General features: G+C 37.0%; 2 protein-coding genes across 2 annotated transcripts in view; both read right to left on the bottom strand.

The window, feature by feature from the left end:
* The window catches only part of LOC136034643 (ubiquitin thioesterase Otu1-like), a 28,731-nt gene extending 26,602 nt beyond the window's left edge, over nucleotides 1-2,129 (bottom strand). The window contains exon 1 of the mRNA XM_065715944.1: nucleotides 2,105-2,129. The gene's annotated coding sequence lies outside the window, so the exon portion shown is untranslated. The remainder of the gene's footprint in view (nucleotides 1-2,104) is intronic.
* A 7,919-nt stretch (nucleotides 2,130-10,048) lies between these two features.
* On the bottom strand, nucleotides 10,049-24,269 carry LOC136034642 (uncharacterized). Its single transcript, XM_065715943.1, has 4 exons — nucleotides 24,012-24,269; nucleotides 20,541-20,664; nucleotides 18,548-18,661; nucleotides 10,049-10,315 (listed from the first exon to the last, which is right to left on the bottom strand). Exons 1-4 carry the CDS (start codon nucleotides 24,122-24,124, stop codon nucleotides 10,112-10,114), a joined length of 555 nt encoding a protein of 184 aa, XP_065572015.1. The 5' UTR covers nucleotides 24,125-24,269; the 3' UTR covers nucleotides 10,049-10,111.
* Between the last annotated feature and the right edge of the window lie 1,569 nt (nucleotides 24,270-25,838).

Below are 25,838 nucleotides of genomic sequence, written 5' to 3'. Positions count from 1 at the left end.
AAGATTCTGTCCCAGAATAGGCAGGGTGATTGAAGTGTCCCAGTACTGGTCATCTTACCCTATGTAATAAACATTGTTTGAGGTTTTTTTAGTTTTATTACTCTTTGTTGAATAAATCTAGAATATGGACCTTGCCCTACTGTCCCTAGGGCTCATAGGCTAATACAATTTGCTGTATAGGTAATGTTACTTGTAGGCAAGCCCATTTTATGCATTTTTAATTTACTCCATGGAGGAGGAGGGTCAACCAGAAATGGATGCACTTCTCTAATAATGACAAGAGAACAATAAAGCCTTTGTGATTGTCCTTAATTCTGCTAGGCGAAACTTAGGAAAAAGTGACAACTTAACAATAATAAGCAGACAGCAGCCAGCCAGAACACACAAATACTTCTTCTTCTTCCGCTGTTTACAGATTTTTCGTTCGTCTCACCTTTTCCCAAAATAAAAAAACAAGATTTTTTTAACTGCAAGTAAGGAGCGACATTCAAACTTAAAACGAACAGAAATTGTTCTGTATATGAAAGGGGTTGTCCCTTCCTCAACACCCCGCCACTGAAGTTTGACTCTTTCTCGCAACTCTACTTTTTAAAACAATAAAAAACTTTAGCGTAAAGAACGAGGCGTAGAGAAGGGGAAAACCCCTTTCATATACGGAATAATTTCTGTTCGTTTTAAGTTTTAACGTCGCTCCTTGCTTGCAGTTAAAAAAAAAGCTTGTTTTCTATTTAATTTCTGAAAGTTTTTGAATTAATGCATGTTTTGATTCTGGTTCACCGTACATGAGTAATTAAAACGAAATTTGCATATTAATTTTTTTTGGCTAAATGGCTTACTCATAGTTTTGATCGGACGAAGAAAAAGGGTGGGAGAGGATGCCTAGTTGCCTCCCAATTTTTGATTACTTGAAAAGGCAACTAGAAGGTTATTTTTTACGAAAGTTTTTTATTAGTAATAAATATACGTAACTTACGAATTAAATCACGTAACCAAATTCTATATTTGTATATTTTTATTACGTTTATGAGTTGGACCTGCCCCCTCTTAAATGCCTCGCTCTTTACACTAAAGGTTGAATTTCGTTCCAGTTCTTTAAGAATGGCCCTTGAATGAAAAAGGCCATAGAATATATAGCTAAAATTACTAAAAATACTTTAGGGTAAAGAGCAAGGTATTTGGGAGGAGATGAACCCCTCATGTACCTGATAATTTCTGTTCGTTTTAAGTTTTAATGCTGCTCCTTACTTCCAATTAAAAAAAAAATTATTTATTTTCTCATTGTTTTTTTCTTAAATAATGTTAGAAATTCCTGCGCCTCTTTCATGGAAATTCTCTTTTTTCATGATATATTCCTCCAGGAAAAGATCCTCCCACGTAGCACTTTCCCCCTGACCCACCCCCCAAAACGAAAAAGTCCCCCCCGAAAACGTCTGTACACTTCCCAATAAGCATCACCATATGTAAACAATAGTCAAAGTTTATAACATGCAGCCCACCCCCTAGGGACTGCAGGGATGAAGTCATCCCTAAACACATAGCTATATGTTTTTTCGACTCTGCCGAACGAAATGGCTACCTCAAACTTTTGGTCACTTGAAAAGGGCACTAGAACTTTTAATTTCCGTTAGAATGAGCCCTCTTGCAACATTCTAGGACAACTGGTTTGATGCAATCATCCCTGGAAAAAAAATAAACACACATTCGTGATCTGTCTTCTGGCAAAAAATACAGAATTCCACATTTTTGTAGATAGAAGCTTGAAATTTCTGCAATAGAGTTCTCTAATATGCTGAATCTGATGATGCGATTTTCGCTAGGATTCTATCACTTTTAGGGGGTGTTTCTCCCTATTTTCTAAAATAAGGCAAATTTTCTCAGGCTCGTAACTTTTGATGGGTAACACTAAACCTAAAAAATGCGATTCTTTTGATGTAACTATTGGTATCAAAATTCCATTTTCTAGAGTTTTGGTTACTATTGAGCTGGGTCACTCACTACTACAGTTCGTTACCACGAACTGTTTGATATTTGAGGTAAAACAAAATACAAAATAAATAACAACTGGTAGATTGTTTTTAAATGACCATTCAGTTCACATTCTTACGTTAAGCAGCTTATGTTACAGAATGTCAATGCACATCTAGCAATAAACGTGCGGATTATGATTATTTAGTCCTCTTCCTTAGCCCTTTTTTCCATCCTAAAGGAGGGTGTCAGTCAACAATAGCTTACTACTTACTTGTATTTGGGAGTTTCATTCACCTTCTTCGACTAATTTCCAAGATAAAGTTTTTTTGCGACCAGCCGAATCATTACAGCAAAAAAATGGGAGTCACGAAAAACTAACAGAAAGCAAGTGACTTATGCGATGAGCATTTGAAAATTATTCCAGCTAGTCGCAAAAAAAGTGAAAAAGCAAGCTATTTTAAATGAAAAGTTATTTCTTTTATAATAATCAGTTATTGCGCATAAAATAGGGTTGATAATAATTGGTCTCGGTCATTATTTTGCAAGTTTTTCAGCAATGCTACTCATTTCTTAAAGGAATTGATAGTAACACGAAGGAGGAAGTTTGATTTTTTTTTTCAAAATCAGAAGTTTCACTGAAGTCACAAACGTATTAGTTTGATTTTTGCACCGAAAAATCACTAGCCAGAATCGCTATGCATTTGGGCTGGAGTCACTTGAAAAGTCCAACAAATTCTTATCTTCTCAGTCTGCCAGCTTTCCGATAGTCACGAACAATGCAAATAAACTATGGAAATTAAGCCACGATCACTTTCTTGATTGCAAATTAGCCGTATACGCAAAAAACCTGTCATCTAAAATTTTGCTCCTTTCTTCTTTTGTTTAAGCTCACAGACTTTTCTGTCAAGACTGTTTAGCTACCTTTCTTTTTCTCCGTTTTAAAGTGAAGTGGGGTGTGTGACTTAAATTACTACCCATTAAACGTGATGTCAACCCAAATCGGTTTTATTGCATTTGAATCTGTCCAATGAAAGATTTTCCTATGGTATTTTTAAAGAAGAAGCATCAATCGTTATGCTCTAAAATATAACTCTAATATTAGACTATCAGTAATTCAGTAATTTTTTTCCTGTTTTTCAAAAAACTGATAAAGTTATATTCACTGCTAAATATTGCAAAAAAAATTACTAAAATTATCTCAGTAACGTCGAATTCAATTAAAATTCACTACAAGTTAGAATTTTCATATATTTACTCACTGCGATGATTTGTACTACCCAACGGTGCATGCTTCTTTTTGAAAATAACGGTCAAATTGAAAATTTATGGAAAGGTATATCTTCAAACTGGATTATAATTATCCAGTTCAACTTACGACCTAGACTATGAAAATGTCGCTCCACTGAGAATATCGATCGTGTGCGAATTTGGTTTAAAATCTAAATTGGGAATTTGACAACTTGGTGTTAAAGTGGGTTACAGGTTTGGATTTATAAATTTTTCAGTTTCAAAATTGCGATTCGATTATTCACTTTTATGAACTTCTTTTGTCCTGGTGTTGAGTGCAAACAAAAGTTCAGATCCTTATGACTCCTAAAAGGTTGAAGTGCAAAATGATAGTCGTCATTAAAAATTTTCAAGAAATCTTTTAGGGTTTCTAAGAGTGAAAGATGCTAAAGAAAATTGCGGTTTTCTTAAGAAGCCTATTGGATAAAAAGAGCTGCAAAGCTTCCTTCAGCCTTAAGCAATTGTAGACCACTGCCAAGAATGACATTGAAATCTCATGTGGACTTATTAAAGATCAGAAACAGGATACGTGCGATACTTAAGAGTTTAAATCAGAGAAATATTTGTGCTGACAGCTGCCTTCATAGTTTTGCTGATGTTAGATATATTTATGTTGCAACAAAATAGTGTTATTATAGTTATTTATTTGCAGATTAGAATCGTTAACCAGAACTGTTTGTGTTCAAGCCTCACAAGGAATTCACTTAGATTCGAGAACGGGTGGTAATCATGCAAATTCATTGAATGACGTTAAATTTGTTTCAACAGGTAGCTCTGTAAGTTTTCTTTTTCGTTTTTTACATATGTTTTTCCTAAAGTTGGTCAGCAGCCAATTTCTTATATGTAAACATACTTGGATCGTTTCATATTTAAAAGAAAAAGCAAGCTGAGAATGGGTCAGTCAACTTTTGTGGATAACCGATTCTTCCAAAAGACCATAAATTTTGTCAAGCGAAAAAAAAATAATAATAATAACGTTACCGTGGAATCTCAATTGGAAGATCCGATGGAATTCAAATTTTTCTCTAGTCCTTTTAGAAAAACTCCAAGAAAAAAAGTGCGTTTGAAAAATTGTCTCAAGATAATATTATCAATACATGATCGTGGTACTGTTTTCAAAATAAAGAAGGAATTTTGTCAAACCACCTTATCGCAAGTTTTAAGAAAAAGCTTTCAAGGAGCCTAGAAATATTGAGCAAGGTCAATTACCGATTTGCAAAGCATTTTACCAAATACTGAACTGTCTTTACAACGCACTTATAAGCCTCACCTTCAATATTGTTCTATAGCTTGGTGGTCTACTCTCAAGTCATATTTACAGATGTTAAACTTACTATATAATAAAGGACGGAAAATTTTAGGCCCAACGTTACCAAAGCTATCCGTATCGGCACTTTTCAGACTATCATACTACATTTTTGTCGATATTCAGGTAGATCCGACACTGACAACTAGATCGGGATTTCCTTTAGCTATTGCACTTGCTAGGCTACAGACTGTAATCCCACAGCAGCTGCGAAAATGTGATTCCTTCAAGAAGGAAATTAAGCAATATATAAGTGATGATAACTATTATTTGTTAGTATTTATTTAATATTATAAAATTCAAAAATATTAGTGATTGTTTTATTTATTTATTTTGTTTTAATTTCATATTTCAAGGGAAGTGAGTGGAGATATTATGCCAAATTTATTGCTATTAGATGATGATTCGAAGTGCAGGCTAGAAAACAGAGAAGGTACAATGTTTTTGGAGAGTGTTATTGTTATGGTTCTAAAAGCTGCTACTACAACTGCTAGTACTGATAAATCACTGCAGCACCAAGCCACCTGAGGCCAACAAAGCTCCGTACGCTCCTCCTCTATCCCAATTTATTCAAAGCCTTTCTCTTTACAACCTTACAAGAAATTCAAATGTCTCCTAAATCTGTCCTTATGACCTCCTCCCATCCTATTTGGGTATAGCCAGCTTTTCTTTGGCTCTAGATGGTTTACCAAAAAAGATATCCTTTGACAATCTCTAATCTTTCATTCACAGAACGTGCCCAGCCGTCTGAACCTTTCCCTCATAATGGCCCTAGAAAGTTGGATACAACCACATTTTTCTTCCAAATTACTGGTTGGAACACGGTCAGTTAGATGGGCACCTAAAACAACTCGTAGACAATTCCTCTGAAAAAATATATTAAAAATCCCCCCTCTTTTGAAGCACCCATGTTCCAGAACCGTACTCGACCATTGTCATCGCTGTAGCTGTTAATAATCTAATCTTGGTTCGCATACTGGTTATCCTATTCTTCTTAACCTTTTCCCAGTAAACTTTTTCCAGACTCAGGGCCTAGGCTATTCTACTTCTAACATATTCACTGCATCAACTTCTTTAACTAATAATACTATCTAGGTAAGACAAGCTGTTGATCAATTTGCTCGTTACCCAACGTTAACCCTTCATCTTCACTTATTCCCAGTCTTATTTCTCCTAATATTAATATTCAAGCCTATTTTTGCACCACGAACTCTCAAAACCTCCAAAAAATTCATTCAGTTTGCTAACTTTTTCATCTAAGATGCTCAACCCATCAAAATTAAGCCTAAAGCTTAGATGGGTAAATATAGTGTCTTTCGATTTATATCATAATTTTACCCTGAATATGTTTCAGTCCCAGAGGAGGTTAAAGTGTTAAAACTTTTGGGCAGATTTATTCAAAATGTTTTCTTTTTTATACTCGTCACCTAGTCAAAATTCAAGACCAATTTTACTCATTTCAATTGACTCAGGTATGCTTATCGCTTTCAGAGAATACTCTTGGGGAAATCATGAAAAATATGGGTCTAGAATACAATATCTAAAAGCTCTTAGCTGATCTGACCACCCAGGGGCAGATCTAGAGCAAGATCTCGAGGGAGGCCCAATGTGACAAGGACACCAACGAGACAAATCTAGAATGGGAGGGGGGGAGCAATGTAAAAAAGGTGCCAATAACTGACCAAATTGACAAATTGTTCTGAAAAAAGAATAAAAAAGAAAAAAAAAACAACAAGGAATGAGGGTGCCGGAAAAATCTTGGGGGCCAGGGTCTCCCAGCCCCCTGGATCCACCATGGCCACCAAGACCAAACATAACCGCCTTTTTTCTATCAGAACCTACCTATTAAAACTCTATTAGGCAATTGATATAAGATAAGATTTATTGAATAAACGGTTATCACAAGCCCAAAGTGGCCGAATTCGCCCTTTAACGTCAATAAACAAAAAAGAACCAAAAAAAAAAAAAAAAAAAAAAAAATGTAAATCCTTCAACAAAAATTTCATCAGTCAAAATATATAAAAGGGTCAATGTCAAACACACAAAAATGTAAAAAAGAATTAAAACTCGTAAAATTAAAAGGAGAATAAAATAATTAAAGCAAAAGCACGATTTAGTTTTCCGAGCAAGAAATAAAAAGCTAAAAATTTGAAAAATAAAACACAATTTAGAGCCATTGTCGCTGGGGCTGTAGAGGTGATGTCAACTCAACAGGCGGACCTTATAGAGACTTAGATAATTCTTCAAAATAAATGCCTGAAGGTTTTGATCCAATACCATGAGGGTTACCAGGGGACGGGGTAGCAGAAAAGGACACGGAAGACAGCCCAGGGACTCAAAGATATACGTTTCAAGCTGATCAAAAAACATTTCTTGACACACTGTTTTTTTTGGGGGGGGGGGGGGTATTTTTTGTACATTAATTTAAGAACAATTTTGTGTACATTAAGTTTCTCTTGGCCCAATGACTTAAGGCTGCAGGCTTAAAACTGATCTGGGACAAAAAGTTTTTTAGCCCATTTCCGAGACCTTTAGTCTTCCTCTCAGAAAAATGTTTGATACTTTTAAACCATAGAACGATCGCTCAAAGCTTCAGGCTGATCAAAACACAGCATCAAACAAGGCCCCCTTCTCGTTGTAAAAATCCCAGGTAAACAATTAGTCGTTTTCTTTATTTACATCCCTGGCTCAAGGGGCTGTAAGGGTCGTGTTATTTCCATAGGCAAATTTATTGAGCCTCTCTACTATTTTCCAAAAAAAAAAAATATGTATTTCGAAATTTTTATCAGATGTCTTGGAGAGTTGCAGGGGTGGGTTAAGTATACAAAAGGGGAACGGGAACGCTCGTTGCCTTCAAATTTGTTTTGAATCTTAAAACGGGCACTAAAACTTTCAATTTCTAATCAAATCCCCCCCATTGAGTCCCCTCTAAAGTTTCTACTTCCACCCCTTTCTTACAAAATGGTCCGGGGGTAAAAACATGTAAATTAAAAAGTAAAAAAATACATTGAACATTTGGCTCATTAGATGGGTAACGGTAGGGCTCTGCCACTGGAAAAACATAAGCCTTAAAAATACTTATTTTGGACATATGATTGTATTTTTAAATATTACAAAAATTATGCTTTGCTATATCCTTGACTTCCAAGGGGTGCTGAGAGGGATGAAACCCCCCACCCTCTGCTGCGGTTCCCTTTGTCTTAAGATCTTTGAGAAAAAAATTAGCGGGTTTCATCAGCCTTAATACTACGTAATATAGCAGGAACAAATCAAAACAAACTTCCCTACAAAATGACATGCATTTAGAGTTCCTATAGGTGGGAGTGTTTCAAAAATGAGCAGTTTTGACTTCAGGCTATTTTTTGTTAATATAGGGGGGACAGGATAGCCAGGTGTTCTTCAGAGACATACCCATTAATCAAATCACAAATCGTTTACACAAAATAGACGTCATTTTCCGTATATACTTGCAACTACTAACTGTGATATTGGTTGCACTCTGAAATGCTTTCCCAAATGGATGCAGCATATCTCACTTCTAGAAATTAAAAAGTTCCTTTTGGAAAAGCTTGCCTCGTAAGCGAAATTCTATCTAATCAATACATATCAAAAGAAAAATCGTCTAAACATTTGAGTCTGAAACCAAAACTAAGAAAATACCTAGGAAATCCTAAGGATATAATTTCACTTTTATAATACGATTCCAGCATAATCTGGGTTTCCCACCCTTTCTCATCTCTCTCTGTCGTTTCTTTTTTAGGAAAATGATTTTAGGAATATAGTATTTGTCCATTTTTAGAGCATCCTTAAGCCTCTCGAGTCACTCTTTCACCATAGATAAATCAGGAGATATACCCATACTTGAATACGGTCATTATTCTTGCATCGAATGTCCTAAAAACTCACCGACATCCTATTGTTAGCATCTTAGCATACTTTCTCTGGGGTGAGTAAAAACATCAATTATTCCTACATCTTCTGCACAATCTTTTTTTAATGATAATTTTGTATTTCCAGCATTCTCTAGGGTTCATTGCAAAAACAAAAAAAATGTGTTTTTCGCATAATTATGCTTAACACTAAACTCTATTCGGTACTAACCGTTAAGTTAGCTATCTATATTTTTTGGTGGCTTATCATTTTTGCAAAGAAGGCTCTGATTTTAAATGTTTATTGGGAAACCTATACTGAGGTTTAATTTTGAGAACAAAACGTATTTGTAGCAAATAAAACTACCTGTAGGGTCTGTTAAGCAAAACTAACTTCTCAACCAGCCTGCTCGAGCTACGTATTTGATCGGTACATCCTCCACATTTTCTGAAACACTGTTTACCTCTCAGAAGCTCACCTATACCTTACCAATTCCGGGTAGAATTAACAAAATTCAGATAGTTTTCAACAATCAGAGAACAAACGTATTCTCATATTTTTCGAGCATAGCATGATTTTCCTTCCTTACTCGAAATTATCCAGAAGTCTCCACCCTCCTGCACACATCCCATAAGGAAAAACATCATACCTGAAAATCTTCTAGAACTAATAGTTTAGATCTTTGTTTATATATCCCACTAGAAAAAAATCACCCTATCTGAAAATATTGGAGAACTAACAGTTTAGGTTTATTTGTTTACAATCGTTGATTGTAGAATCTACCCCTACAACTTTGTCATTTTGATTACACTTCAGTATTTACTAACGCAAAAGGGTCCTCTGAGACACCTAAAATATCCACCATCTTCCTCCTTCCTCGGGTATTTTGGCTCACTAGCTTATTACAATCCACCGGCAACTGCAAGCACTCAAATAAACATTTCAACTTGTTTCTTTAACAACCTATTTGTGTTTCATTCTTGGAAGAAATGAGGTAACTCTAGAACACATTTTTAAGAAAAAAAATCACCAGATCTGCAAATCTTCTTGGAACAATAGTTTAGACTTACTATTTATATATATACTATATTCATTATTAGATATTTTATTGATTATTTCGCCTTAATAATATATATTCATAGATTAAAGAGTCCCCCAACTCCTTTGCCATTCTAACCACACTTTAATTTTCTACTCAGGCAAAAGAGCCCTCTGACACACTTAAAATATCCACTATCTTCCTACCTCCTTGAGCGTTCTTACCTAATAAATTATCTAACGGCAAGCACTTCAACCAGCATTTCAATTTCTTTCCTTAAGAATCAAATTGTTTATTATTATTGGGAGAAATATAGCAAATCCACCACACACATCCTATTAGGAAAAATCATCATATGTGAAAATCTTCTAGAACTAGGAAGATCTTATCCCTTTCTACAAATCCAAAAGAGCCCTCTGACCCACCTAAGATATTCACTATCTTCTTCCTTCCTCAAGCGTTCATACTCACTAACTTATTACGATTCAGTGCCAACTGGAAGCACTCAAACAAACATTCAAATTTCTTTTGTTAAAAGATGTATATAAAAAAGAAGTAAATCTCATTTTACATAAAAATTCACTTTTGTTAAAACTGTATTGCCAGAAATAAATAACAAAAAATAGAATAATTATTTTCCCCTATTTCCTTTTACTGCCCCAAAAACCTGTAGCTATGCTTCCTAGTTTCCCAAATCTCGACAGTAGCGTAGGACCTTCAGCAGATAAGTTTTGGGACTCGGCGCTCTTCAAAGCCGTTTCAACTACAGTTCCACTGAATAAATATTCCAACTCTCGACGTCGTATAAGATCTATGATGTCATCATCGAAGTCAAGCCCTGAGAGCTGAAATAATAAAAGAAGCTAATCAGTCATCGAAACGTAAGAGTACATGAGTCACAATTTTTGCCAGTTACGCATAATTTGATACCGCCATATATAGAAAAGAATAAGTTGAATTGGAGAGTATATATACCATAGTCATGAGTCAATAACGAACAGAATCAATACGCTGCTACAATGTGGAATTTATAAATTTCAGATAGAGCTCTGATGGAAACTGTGACTATTATCAATGACTCGCCTATGCAGGACTGGCCTATGGGGCTGAATCCCCCTCCAGCCCAATAAGACCCCCATTTGAAAGAAAAGCACCAAGAAGACTGTACAAAAAATAATATTTTCTTAATTATAGTAACAGATTAAATATTTCGACAAAATAGGGCAGGAATTAAAAATGTGTTTTTTAAACCCATATTTTTACAATTGTAGCAACCTTCGTGACTTTTCTTGCTCATATAAATCGAAGAAAAATGAGTAAAAACTACACATTAATTTGTGAAATTCCATCTTTCCTCCAAAGAGCGTAACTTTTGGGGTTTAATCGTCCCAACAGTCATAGTTTTCGTTATGCACCCTCATATAAAAATGAGCGGAAAAAACATTACACATTATTGAGAACTTCTACTTTCACTAGCCTCTTAAATAAGCTCAAAAGTTCTTCTTTATATTTCATCACGTAATTCAGTTTAAAAAGGAGGAAGAGGCTAGAAGACATAACACTAACACAAACATAACAATTTTTATAACTGATAAGATTTACAAACTGTCTGGTTCAGCCATAGTATAATTCACAAAAGAAAAGGTCAAGGTTTTAAAGGGGAAACTTTAGGGAATGTTGAGGGGGATGTTGAGCCAAATCAAAAGACATCAAGTGCATCCAGGTTATTGAAAAGGGCGTATATGTAGTATCGCAGGAATGGCTAAGGGCTATTAGCTCGAAACGTTAAGGGTCACCACTGTTACTAGTACTGCGACTGTAACAACTTGTAGTCACAACTACGAGTACTTGCGACTATGACCATTTCTATTAGCAACTAGTGACAAAATCAGAACACACTAGGTGAATGCTGGTTGTCAGAACTGCGTATCAGAAATATAAAAGAAACAGCTGAGGCTACTAAGTTGAAACTTCCACGACATGTTGAAAAATAATCAAAGGGTAACAAGCCCCCTCTGACCTCTTTAGATGCCTCTATCCCCATCTCAACACTGATTGAAATAGCCATTTGTAGCCACTGAAAAGAAGCAAGTTTTGGCAATTTGTTACATATTATTACCATTGCATTTCCCTCCTGTTTTTTAATTGTGCAAACCACCATGAAATTATATAAAACAATTTTATTCAATGATTAAAAAGCACTTGAAATCAACAAGTACGCGATGAACAAATTAATTTTCATATAATTAGGTCATACAAAGATTTGATGTTCACCTGGCGGACTATGCCTGAAGAATCCATGAATGAAGGAGTGTTTTTATTTATTTATTGTTGACTATATAAATGAGAATGCTCATTGAATGAGCATTCATTTCATGAGGAGCTTGACAGCGCTCTAGCGTTTAATACATTTTACAGTCATTTGCGAATTCATTAGTGAAAAAAAGACAAGAGTAGTTTTGGATGACCTGAATAATATTCATTATTGGATGCAAGAGTACGGTGGTAAATAAATCTTAGCAAGTCTCCCACTCCACACGGCTACTTTCACAAGTGATTGGAGTTCGTCCGGAATGAGGCAGACTCTGTCTGCTGACCATGTGCCTCTGGATATGGGGCTTCTCCCCTAACTAAACACTCCGATCAGGACGGCCGCAACCTCATGTGGCGGGTGGAGCCCACCCCGGGAATCTCAGTACCTAGGTTTAACCTAGCTCTAATCAGATTCCAGGCCTAGGGTCGGTTGGGCTAGCGACCCTCCACCCGAAAATTAAGTGCTACGAAAAGTGACAATATAGCCTCGGACCCGGATTCCCTTTTAAGATCTCGACCATCGCGCGTCAATGGACATGCTGACGACGTCAGAAAGACTGACAGACTAAACCTTATGGACCAAAGGGGGCTACGAGTAGCCACCTGGAATGTCTTGACTTTGAATGCACCTGCGTCAAAGAACCTACTCTCTGAAGAACTTCGCAAGAATAAAGTGTCAATTGCAGGTCTTACAGAAACACGTCTTACCGGAAGCGGAGAAGAGCGAATAGGTAACAGTGACTCATTGCTCTGGTCTGGAGGAAGCTTGAGAAGGAATGGTGTTGGCCTTGCACTAAATAGCCTTACAAGAAAGGCCTTACTTTTACACGAAGCTGTATCGGACAGATTAATGAAGGCCCGCTTTGGACACAAGCATGGCAAGATGACTGTCATCGTATGCTATGCCCCGACCAATGATTCTGATGATGCAACTAAGGAGGATTTCTACTCTGCTTTGGCCAGATGCCTTGCAACAGTACCCCCCCATGATATAACTGTTCTCCTTGGTGACTTTAATGCGACAGTGCGCGATGATATGGGTTTATGGCGTGGCACAGTTGGTCCTGTATCCCCCGACCCACTTAACGACAATGGGCTCCACTTACTTGAACTGTGCCGATCTCACGACCTTTACATTGCAAACACCTACTTCCAACGGAAAACTATTCATCAGTACATGTGGTATATTAATGACGGTTGTACAAAGAAGATGATTGACTACGTCATTATTTCCAAACGCTGGAGATCATTGGTGAAGAACTGCAGAACTTACAGATCAGCAGAGCTTGGAAACGCAGACCATAGGCATGTGTGCGCCGATCTTCGGCTTCGCCTCCGTGCACAACGATCGAAAAGAAAATCCGTCGCTGCAGATATTGGGAAACTAAAGGAACCAGATACTCGCAAGAAGTACAGTATCGAGATATCGAATCGCTTCGAGGCCCTTGGCTCACTTAATAGCAGCGAAGATCTCTGGAAGCATTTTAAATTGCAGACCAGTGAAGCAGCACAACTAGTGCTTGGCAAAAGGAGTTATCCAAATAAATTGTGGCTAACTAATGAAACACTGCAAGTCATAGAGCAAAGACGGAAGGCAAGACTTCTTGGGGACATGACCACATATCGGAGGCTCAATGGAGTGCAGAACAGACTCATTCACCGGGATAGAACCCAGTTTGTTGCAAGGAAAGCCGATGAAATTGAGCTAGCTGCAGAAAGAAAGACATGGGCAGCCTATTCAAGCATCTCCGAGACCTCACTGAAAATAAAACTCCCACCTTGGGTCCCGTCCTGTCCAGGGATGGTGCACTTCTCTCTGACGAAGGTTCTTGTCTTGAGCGGTGGAAGGACCACTTCTGTTCGCTCCTCAACAATACTGGTCCGTCTGCGCCTCCTAATGATAGTCCCAGCCAACCTTGCAGTCAAAGACCTGGAACAGATGTTCCTCCAGATGAGCCTTTCAGCCCCTCAGAAATTGGACATGCAGTAAAAAGACTCAAGAATAATAAAGTTGCTGGTATCTGTGGCTTAAACTCAGAGCTGCTAAAATATGGAGGTCCTGCAATGCTCCTGTTTCTACACACCCTGTTCTCTACAATCTGGCAAACAGAGATAATTCCCGAGGATTGGCGGAAGGGTGTCATCATACCCTTATGGAAGAGAAAAGGCTCGAGAAGCGACTGCTCCAACTACCGGGGAATAACCCTACTGTCAGTCCCTGGCAAACTGTTTTCAATGGTCCTGCTGGATCGATGTCGGAGCATCATTCGAAAAATCCGGCGACCGGAGCAAGCTGGTTTTATGTCAGATCGTTCAACCATCGAGCAGATTTTCACGATTCGACAAACAGTGGAGAAGACCACAGAGTTCCGACAGAAAGCATTTATTGCCTTCGTTGACTTCCGTGCTGCATTTGACGCAGTCGATCGAAAAGCTCTTTGGCGGATTCTAGAGTTGAATGGCCTACCCGAGAAATATTGCAGACTTCCCAAGGCGCTGCACCATGGGACGGAGAGCTCTGTACAAGTAAATGGTCGGCGCAGCCCGTTCTTTCAAATCCCGACAGGGGTGCGCCAAGGATGTGCAGTGGCCCCAGAGCTCTTCAATGTCATCATAGATTACGTTTTGACAAAAACCACTTCACATCTCAGCTTTGGGCTCAAATTCGGAGATCATACCATCTCAGATGTCAATTTTGCCGATGACTTGGCCATTCTGGCGGACTCCATGGAGCAGCTGCTGGAAGCGCTCGGAATTCTGCGAGAAGAGGCTGCCAAAGTAGGACTGCATATAAACTGGAACATAACTAAAATTATGGCCATAGACCCGTCTTCTCCTGCTGTTAACTCTCCAGTTAGCCTGGACAGCACCACTAGCATCGAGGGTGTTAAAGACTTCACCTACCTGGGCTCCGTAATTTCTTCAAAGGCTCACTTCTCCCCGAGCTGCAGGCAAGATTATCTAAAGCGTCGTCTGTCATGGGTAGACTGAATCGTCACCTCTGGCGAAAACCAAATATCAGTCGCACAACGAAACTGCGGATCTTCAACGCTCTAGTCGGCTCTGTGATGCTTTAGCGGAGCTGAGACATGGCAAGCATCAGCTGCAACCCTCAAGAAAATAGACATATTTCATGCAAAGAGCCTGAGGAGGATTGAGGGCCTACGATGGTCCGACTTCGTCAGCAATGAAAAGCTTCTGCAGCTCACAAAGCAGTGTTCGGGCATCTGCTTCGAATGCCACCACATCTACCCGCAAAGATGATCTATGACTTCGACCCTATCAAAGTTGGTTGGAAGCGACCTCGCGACCGACCGAAGAAACGTTGGTCCGACAGCCTGTCCGAGTTCTTGGCGATGGCAAACATCAGACAGTGCGAAGAGCAAATACTCGCCATGGACCGAAGTGGGTGGAGGAGGCAGACGTCACTCTCTACGCCTAGCAGTGCCCGGCAGGAGACTTAAGTCAAAGTAAGTAAGTCACCACTTTTTTTTTTATTCACGGATGTACTTTGAAATGAACTGAATTTTACTTTTCAACGCGGTTTCTATAGTATTTTAATGATGTCGTACGTCAATCAGTTGTCATTTCACAAATTCGTTAATTTATTAGAAGACACACTGGACAAGGTCATTGAGTCTCAGGCTGAGTTTTCCATTAAATTGGATTCGATTTCAGCGGAAGTTGTGTCATTAGAAGTGATGCAGCGAAGCGTGATTCACGAATAGGTGAACTTTAATCTTCACTACAAGATCCGAAGCTTAAATCTAGGTGATAGAAAAACGGCTGATCGCTTTTGAAGTAGAAGACCGAAAGCTTAACTTGCTGATTCATGGTTTACCGGATGAAAAATCTGACGAAACGCCAGGTACTAATGTGAAAAAGTTCATCAGGAATAAGTTTGGTATTGCAGAGTCAGTAATGATATCTAAGTGCTATCGTTTCGCTTCTCGCTCGGCAAATATTTTTGACTCCTGCCAACGTAAAAGTAAGCAAACCCAGGTCAAGTCAGTGCTTGTATGATTAGGATCTAAAAGTGAGATTCAAGTGGCTATGTCAAACGTGGGTAAACTTAAGGCGAGTGGCTTAGTTGTTTTTACGGACTTGCCACCTGCGTTGAATTTGAGAAAAAGTGGGCTGTTGTCTAAGTCACGTAAGATGAAAACGAAAGGTGGAATAACGTCTCCTGGGCCCGTCAAAAAGGTACGGACGTATGGCTGGAGATCAAAGGATCTTCTTCATCTTCGTTGCCTCGCATCTAGTTACGTTTGGTTTGCATTGATGAATGTGTCGCGACAGTGATTTGAATTTATACAAGTTTTCTGCGAGTGAAAAGAAAGAGAAAGAACACTGCTGTTTGATTGGAATCTGTTCCGGCAGCCTCCTTCCTCCTCTCATACTTGGAATAATCTGAGGTACCACTTTCTGCTTATTAGCCTATCATTCCAGATTGATTTCGGCAAGTTTTATTTCAAGATGATTCGATGATAAATGTTAAATAAAATAACATCTGATCAGCTCCATGATTTTGAAAAAAATCAACTTGACCTAAATGAATTGCTTAAATTGGAGGGATCAGCTGGTGATGAATATTCTGATATTTTTATTCAGTCTTTTCCTCCCAGAAAATATGTTAATAATGACCGAATCCCTCCATTTAATTAGTCACAATCACCCTGAATCGCGGTTTGGAATTAGTCACAATCACCCTGAATCGCGATTTGGAGTGCTTGGTAGTTTTGATTTTATATCCACTTTCCTTTCTAGTAATCATATTGGAATTCTAGGACTATATGAGACATTTTTTAGTGATAGTAATAGTTCTTCAGTTGGTATATCTGGGTATAGAGTAGTTAGCAGAAATAGGGCAACCCGTTCGAAAGATAAATTTGCTCTGTTTAATAATCAAGATCTGTATATTCGTGAAATCACTGATTTCAGTGATTTTTACTAAGAGATGGAGTTTGAATTCTTGATTGTTGAAATTATGTCTGGTAAAGAGAAGCTACTGCTATGCCTGTTTTATCGGCCTCCGGGATCAACCGTCTCAAGTTTTATTGGTAAGGTGAAAGATCTTACGCAATGGCTGAACTTTAGGAACCAGGAAATAGGTTTTATGGTAGATATTAACATAGATTTAGGACTGATGAATTTGGAGTCTCAATAGTACACGTATTACACGTATTGGTAAACAGTCTGCCTCAGTTATACATAACGTATTTAAGAATTTTTGTCTGCATTCGAGTTACATTGTCTTAACTGATGCTTCGGATCACTTTATTCTATTTGGCGAATTTTTGATTAACCGTGGGAAATCAAATACGAATATAAAATTAAGAATGACTGTTGATGATAAATCTATAAGAAAACTTGAGAGCCACATTCCCTTGTACCGATTGGAACTTAGTTTATGAAGAAATGGACTCAGACGCAATGGCTGCTGTAATTATTGAGAAATTCTCAGCTGCTCTTAACTTGACTAGGATGGAAGGAAGGAATGTAGGGCTACTGCGGTATCTAAAATTTTACGTCCCTTTCCCTCCCCTTAAGTCACTTTATTATTCTTTAATTCATTTTTATTTTAATCGTTGTCCCATTGCTTACTTAAAACCTTTTACATCACGAATTATGCCTCTTCAACGTCTTCAAAATAATGCCCTTCATACATTAAAAGCACTCCTTCCTTCCCCATCGGGACTCCCTGATAAGTCCCCTATTAAGAGTTTATATACATTTTTGAGCATATTGCCAGTTGATCTCATCCTTCCAGTCCATTATGCTCTTTTTAGACTTAAACAAATTAAAGAGTTATTAACTTTGGCTCTTGATTAATTTTTCGCTATTTTTTGTTTGTTCAGAATAGAAATAATCTAAGAAGACTTTCAGCTAAATTGCCTTGCCCTAAGAATTCAAACTGAACGATCCACATTTTGTCCGAAAAATTCAATAATAAGGTTTTGAAACATAAATGAAAGTAATGTGAATTCACATTCTTCTATTTCGCTTTCTTAAAATAACTTAAAACTGATGGATAATTATTAATTAATATGTAGTCGTGGTTGTCGGTGCCGGTGTATATTTATATTATGTTTTTTATGTGTATTTTTATTGTTTATTATTATTTATTTCTCATTACTTTTATAATATTACTTATTTTTTCTTCTAAGGGAGCCGGTTTTTGAGTATGACTCACTTTGTTGGCACTCTCTTTAAATATTTTTCTTTTCTGTTGTACAATGTATTATAGTGTTAAAGTGAGTGAAATTACGTTGAAAATCAAAATAGCTTGAGCTTGAACTTTAACTTTTGGTTCCATTTGACGCCTAAAATTTGTAGAATGCCTCTATTTGAACATTATACCCTAGAAGCTAGTTCACATGACACTTGCAAGGGATTTAAAAGAACACTTTCCCTCAAAAAAATGTTTTTCAAAGAAAAGTTAAAAGCCAAATCAAACGTAAAATAGCAGATATAAATTCATATAGTTACTAAAAATACTGAAAGAGATTGTTAAAAAAAGACAGAGAAATTAAAATGAATAGTGGCATCAAATGCAGAGCTATCTGGTGCTGAACAAATCTGCTATTTATCTATCGACCAAATTCAGAAGGTTATACATCACTACTCTTTTTTTGAAGTCTTTCGATTGGGTTTTTGTTTTCTCATTTTTTTTTTAAATTCACATTAGATAAAGGTATAATTCTTATCCCATGTAGTTATTACAAGATTAAATGTTACTAAACAAGATTACGAAAATGACTTACCACAGAAACAGAGAGCAACTCTGATATCAAATCCACTCTTGTCATATGGAGAGCAAGCTTCATTGCAAGACGTCTGCTAATTTGAAGTATTTCTTGAAAGACTTTTGTTACTACCTTAGAAAAAAAGGAACTTATCAGCGTAGTCGTAGGTTACACAATGTACTAATTATATGAAAACTAAACTAATCAAGGAACGCTAATTACATTAGGCGCATAATTTAGAAAATCGAGCATACATATCTAGCCCTTAATTCCCACTTAATTCAGTTGGGATGTGACTTGGCAGATGTGCTGACGACATAATATTAATGACCTTCCTTTCTCCGGCCCCACACAGGTCAAATTATTCCTAATCCTTCGCATGACCCAAGAAGGACAGCAGCCATAAATTCTAATCAGGTTTTGCAAAAAACGCTTCTGGTAAAGGACCCCACCCCCAAAAGAAGCCGAATCGGGTCACCATAGGCAGGGATTAACTCTAATTCTCTACCAAGTTTTTTTTCAATTCTGACAGTCGTTCTATTGTATCTTATGGTTACAAGAATGTACACCCCCTCCCACCCTATAAAAATAATATCATGTCTGAATGCAGGACACTAGCTCTTAGGTTCCATGAAATTTTTCCGAGATAATCAATCAATCAATCAATCAATTTATTAATACTAAAGAAAACTATTATAAAAGTAAAAGACAACCCGTTCTAGTAGATATCGCGAAAACAAGAACTTAGACCTCTCCCTAAGCACAGAGGTTGGATATGAGAACCCTTACTTCTTACCGGGGCTGTCACCATGACTTAAGGAAAAAAAATCAGTAACATAATTCAATTATAACTAAATCACAAGCTTGAAGTGACTACATTTCTTTTTGTTATCTAGGGTAACGGACTTAAGCTAGGGTAAAAGTGGTATCATACGTTAAAATCATCAGCAAAAGTACATTATAAGAACTCTAGACAAAGCTGTGAAAAAGAAATACAGTTTGTTTCATAATGCTTTATGTACAATTTCCGGAACAAAAAACAACAAAATTTCTAGACTTTTACAGGTGTTTCTTATGAGCAACTAGACCGCTTCTCTAATGCTTCCTTTTTCGTAAATATCAGTTTTTTCTAACTATATGCGTTTGTTCAGGCTATGCAGACTGAGGATAGGCCGGACATCCAAATCCGCATAAACATTCCCTACAACAAATAAGTTTGGAGCCATTGCCGCTTTCGAATATTGTCATCTAAACCAGAACAAATAAAAAAGGATAGTTCTAGTAATCTCACTCATTTGTTTAAACAATAGGGATAAATGATTAACTGTATATACTGAATTTAACTAAGAACTTGTTTTTTTTGAAGGAGAAGTTTTTTAACCTTGGACAGTCGAGAAGCATTGGATGGTAGGTCAAAGTACTGGCTAGTATATAAGTAGTAAATTATAATTCTAGACATAAAGCATCTTTCTTGGGCAAAAATTATTGTTTGTCTTGGTTCTCTGGTTCGAACATTAAGACTCACTGGACTATAGTGAAAAGTGGTTGTGATTTAATTACCTTTAGTGTATGAAATCTAATGTATACATCTTGATGGTACTTTATGCCCTTCTCAACACTGGTAAAACATAACACCAAAAAACAACGTAGAAAAGAAGCCGAAATAAGAAAAGAATGGTACAATGCTATTCATTGTATAGGCTACATAATGGTACAGTTTTTTATTAGATGTACGAAATTGGTAAGCATCTGAAGTCAGATGTAATAGCAATTTATTCGACCTAGCTTGAAAAATTTTTAGTACATAGTGTTGTCTAAGATTCAGTGTGGTCTAGAAATTAGTTATGTATACAACGAATAAAATTGGCAAGAAAAGTTGTTTAAATGTATTTGTCAGACACTTTGAGCCATTATTCCGCCTTAACAGGGAATTTCGTAAAGGACAAAAGTCAATCAAGTACTGTGATCACCAAACAGTCAATTTCAAACAGTAGAATGCTTAGTTCCTTACCTCATCAGGAGAGTCATAATCGAACAAATAACCAACAATATCCATCACTACCGGCTCTTTGTCCACCACTTTACCCCTTGCAAGTTCGGCGGCTACGAGCACCACAGGCTCAGACAAGGGCTCGCTAAAACAAAGGAGATTAATAATAGAGGTTCTATAAACATTTTCCAAGGAGTAGAAGAGATGTGAACAAAAATTAAACGGTTTTGGCATATATATATATATATCTATATATATAGACTAACCCCTACCATGCGTTACAGTGGCGCTGGGCACCTCAGCAACAAGTTGCAACACCATTGCCACGCGTTACTGTGGTGCTGCGCGCCCCAGCAACACGTGGTGTGTCAGTGTTAGTTACTTGTCTCACGCAGACTGACCCGTGCCACCGGACTGACCCCTCTCACGCGTTACTCGTCCTAAGTAGCAAATTGCTTAATAACACTAAGCTTATGAAGCTATCCTTAGTACCTCCTGCCACGAGGTGTCAGGCACTTTTAGAATGTAGTGTGGGTGTAGTGAACATTAAGTATTTATTTTCAAATTTGCAGCCTGAGATGATTGTGTTATTCATCGTAGAGTAAAATTTCATCCAAGCAGTTTTCTGCTATGTAACGCGCATTTTCTAATGCCTCTCTTTATATATATAAATATAGTATTTAACCGTTAGATCATTGTATATATTACGGTTAGAAAAAAGGGGAATATGTAAGGTGCTAATTTTTAACCGCGTAAAACTTGCGGATATGCAACATAAGCCGCAAGCCTGGTTTCGCGTTGCTCTGCTGATTCCTCGACATGCCTTCGTTGACGTAAAATGGATATTCTTAATTTTTGACCGCGTAAAACTTGCGGGTATAGAACATAAGCCGCAAGCCTGGTTTCGCGTTGCTCTGCTGATTCCTCGACATGCCTTCGTTGACGTAAAATGGATATTCTTAATCTTGTCCTTTCTATTTGAGCAGCAGACCTGGTTTCGCGTTGCTCTGGTGATTCCTCGACACGCCTTCGTTGACGTTAATTGGACATTCCTAACCTTGTCCTTTCTCTTTGAGCAGCAAGCCTGGTTTCGCGTTGCTTTGGTGATTCCTCGACACACCTTCGTTGACATAAATTGGACATTTCTAACCTGGCCCCTTCTATTTTAGTCGCAAGCCTGGTTTCGCATTGCTCTGGTGTTTCCTCCTGTTGTGATCTTTCTGGTGCCGTTGTAGGATTAGAAACCGAGAAAGATCAGGTCCAATTTCTAACAACAAAGTCAAATTTCTAATAAGCTTCAAACTTATTCATACTTATTCAAACTTTTTTAAGGTTTTTGAATTGCTTTAATCCCTTGTCAAAATAAATTCAAATATTTTTGCAATTACCAGTTTTTTACTCTTTAAGCAATTTATTATAACTTTTCCGTGCACAAAAATCTTCAATTTTTTCACATAAGTTTGACAAATCTATGTAATTACATGTTCCGTGTAATAAAGGCATGTTCTTCTGCAGTCAAGGTAGGTCTTTCTTTTTTGAGATTTCAAATTTTTGGAAAGTCCGTAAGAAACTGCATTAATTTCGCAGTTTGAATTACAAGTGTTGATATTGTTGATCGCTTAAACAAAACCCACAGTAGATAAAGAAGTACAGAGGTACAAACAGGTTAACAGAGATACAAACAGGTACAAACAGTATATTTTACATTTTTTTGCTTTTTTTTTAGTTTTTTTTTGTTATTTTTTTTTTTAAGCTACCCTTAGTACACCCTGCCACGGGGTAACAGATTAATAGGTTTAAAGTACAAACAGTATACTTTTATATATATAGAATTATATATATATATATATATATATATATATATATATATATATATATATATATATATATATACTCTTTTTTGCTATGAAAATATAGCAAAACGTAATAGTTGTGCTATGCCATATATAAAAATATAATTGTTTGTTTGTTACACTATTTACAATATCTATTATAAAAAAAGCAAAAAAGAGAAAAAACTAAAAAAAAAACTAAAAAAGGAAAAAACTAAAAAAAAACTAAAAATAAAGAAAAAAAAGGGCTCAGGGGGGTTAGGGGGTGGTGGGGTTCAGGGGGTTGTTTAAAGGGGGGACTGCAAACTCCTGTGCATTTGCAAACCGTGGCAGCATTTGCAAGTAGAAAGCGCTTCTCATAGCACGTAACACTGGAGAGTCTAGTGTATGGGTACAATGAGGATAAGAGAAAGGATAGTTTGCATGCTGTTTTTTCTTGATTCATTCACGCTTTTCAGCAGAGCCACGGGATGCAAGTACAGAAAGCTTAGAAATAGTCTATTTGTGGCTTCAGAAGATTTTCCTATTCGTATCGGTAGCGAGATGACTCGCTGCATAGGAAGTAGGGCCACAGGAAGAATACCAACATCCAAACTAACAGCCAACGGTGAGGCACGATTGCTAAGGGGAAGGGGGACAAAAGAAACTTGACTTACTGGCTGAAGAGCCTTTCGACGTGGGGGATCTGGTATAATTAAAGGTAACATTTAGAAACAGAGGTGAAATGGGTAGAGATGGGAGGCAATGGTCATGGGTTCTAGCGTTATATTGGTTTGTTAGGAACAAAGTTATCTTTGAGGAGGAAGGCTATCCTAAAATATAGTTTTCAGATGGTTTTTATGGGAGAAGGAAAAGCTGGGGCCTTCCGATTAGTGCGAGGGGGGGTAAAACGGGTAATACTGGAGCAGGAAGACTGTCAGAAATACGGTTTAGGGAAAGACAGATCTATGAGCCAAATTGTTTCTTAGGGAAGGTCAGTAATTGCCTTTCTGATACTGACACATTCAAAAAAAAGATAACGAATCACATGAGTCACACGAATAGCTTATTCATCTGAAAGTAAGAAAATGTCATTTTGGCGAGTATTTTCGTCAGTATATGAGAACATTCTATTACAAATAGTAAAATGCTAAGCTTTCTATGGTATTTCGGACACTTTTTGTATAAATACTATAGTCCTTTGTTGGAGAGGGGTTGAGAGCCACAGATACACGATTTTAGTTACAGTTTGCGATATTTTTTTCTCAATCTGTCAAATTTAAACGAATAATGAATATGGTGGTGATTTTTAATATGTGCTCATTATTCCACGGAGAGAGTTAGTACCATTTAGGGGAAAGGGAAACACTCTTACCCTCTCTGGTTGTTAAGTGAAAGCCTCTCATTACATAAATACAAACAAGTCTAACCCTTGGATGAATGAAGGGTCATAATGTGAAACAAACTTCTTTTAGTTATCACTAGATTTTAATAATTCAAGGAATGAGGGAGCTCCCGACTCCTGTTTACAAATTCCATATGCCATGCAGCTGGAAAACATATGGTAAAAGAAGCTGATTTTTTTCCAAAAATATTTTTTGGACGATCCTTTGACTAAGAATGTTAAGATTAGTTAGAAAAAAAATAACGTGTAGCCTCAAAATTATCTAAACAATATTACCGATATTTTTCTTGAGTGAACTTTGGCCACTCGCTAACCATCTTGAGTATCTCCCGAAGCTGAGTTGCGGATTGACTGTTTGCAAGTAGGTCAGAAAGTAGCTCATATCTCATTTCTTCGGAGCCAAAGGTGTCTTCATTTATTTTATTATAATCAAAATTCGGCCAATATTTTTCAATCTGTTCGCGAGAATCCCCCAGTAGTAGTAAAGATCTAACTGGCTCTGATTCTTTCCATTCCTAAAATCAGTGGAGAAAATAGGCAAAAAAAAAAGAAATCCAAGATTAAATCTAAAATCAATAGATGAATAGAAGAAATTAAATCCTATTTAACAAATATCTTCTCACTTTTGAGTCGACACCTTAATTTGATAGAAGAAAAACAAATGAAAACTAAAACGAGGCTATCAAAAGAACAAGTTCTAAGAAATTTTGTGAGAAAAAAAAATTATTACCGCAGGTGACTGTGCCACAATCGCAAACCCTTTTTATATTATGTTAATTCTTAATGTCATAAAACAAACCCTTTTTAATTAATATTGATGTAAACAACAAACAAATATCCGATATTCCTAAAAATTCGTCACAAACTTAATTGAGTCTACGGTATGACGAGGCAGACAAAGGCTTGCTGGGCTGGATAGCTTAAATGACCTAGTGTATGACGCCACAAGATTTTGAAAGAGGTGGAACATAGCCTCTTGTCTTGTTCCAATTCTTTAGATATCTTTTAGTATCAAAATTCCGTTTTTTAGAGTTTTGTTTACTATTGAGCCGGGTCGCTCCTTACTACAGTTCGTTACCACGAACTGTTTGATATGATTTTCTAATAGCCCACGGTAACGAGTTGTTAACTAACAAAAATACCTGATATACCTGAAAATCAATATTCAACACTTGTATTTGGATAATACAAAAAACAATTTCAAGCAGAATTTCAGCCCCCTGGCGTCTAGACTTAAGGAAGAATGGCCTGCTCTTTTTCCCTCCTACTTGTATACCTTTTTGTCTAAGACTAGATTAAAAACCTATGCGAGTGTTCGTTCAAAAGTGAACATTCAGTCCTACAAATTTTCATAAAAAATTATCATAAAGCTTAAAAGGGGGACAAAGTAGCCTTTGGGTTTGTATTCGCTTATCATAAAGCCATCTGAACTGTAATATGGTTTGTACTGTAAGAATATCATTTCTAGGTTAACAAGCCCCTAGGTTTGGATCCCTTGAGAAGTAGATTAAGATTTACAGGTTTAACTCCTCTTGTCATAAACCAATCTTAATTGAATTAATTGATACCAAACGAGAGAATACCGAGGTTTCCTTTATCGCAGATCAGTATATGCTTACGACCAATAACGACACAATTTTTGGCACCTTGGCTTAGTAAGTTTTCATTTTCAACGTTTTTATCCTTTGCCGCGGTTAGAAAAAAAAGTAGCGGGCCATGTGTGAAAAATGGAAAGAAGAATATGATTAAAATAAACCATTGAGCCATGACCCACCCCCAAGGGTTAGATCTGTGTTTATCTATGCTTATTAAGATAGTTCTTAATACTAAGTCATGTGGTAAAATTTTGGGATATTTTGTTTTCAGAAAATCTTTATATGCACGACTAATTTTTTTTATATATATTTATTTATCGTTATTTTTTTTTGTTTGAGAATTCAAGGTCAGAGAAGAAAACAGTTCAAGCACAATGCTCGACGTTTCAGTAACGCTAGAAGCGTACTACAACAAGAAAGATAACCTCTGTGGGCGAAATTCTTCAGTTTACCTTGAGTAATTTTGGCACGGTTTAAAATGGAATCTACCTCTTTACTTTATAAACAA

Source organism: Artemia franciscana, chromosome 13 (genome assembly GCF_032884065.1).
Source record: "Artemia franciscana chromosome 13, ASM3288406v1, whole genome shotgun sequence".
Taxonomy (NCBI): Eukaryota; Metazoa; Arthropoda; class Branchiopoda; order Anostraca; family Artemiidae; genus Artemia; species Artemia franciscana.
Note: the sequence above shows the minus strand (reverse complement) of the source record. Positions and strands in the feature narration are given on the sequence as shown.

Bases quoted from the DNA above. Each gene is read 5' to 3' on its own strand.
- LOC136034642 (XM_065715943.1), bottom strand. From the start codon at position 24,124: ATGAGATATGAGCTACTTTCTGACCTACTTGCAAACAGTCAATCCGCA. The intron at 18,662-20,540 runs GTAAGGAACTAA...TTTTTTTCTAAG, and splicing joins ATTATGACTCTCCTGATGAG to GTAGTAACAAAAGTCTTTCA. The intron at 10,316-18,547 runs GTAAGTCATTTT...TTATTATTTCAG, and splicing joins AGTTGCTCTCTGTTTCTGTG to CTCTCAGGGCTTGACTTCGA.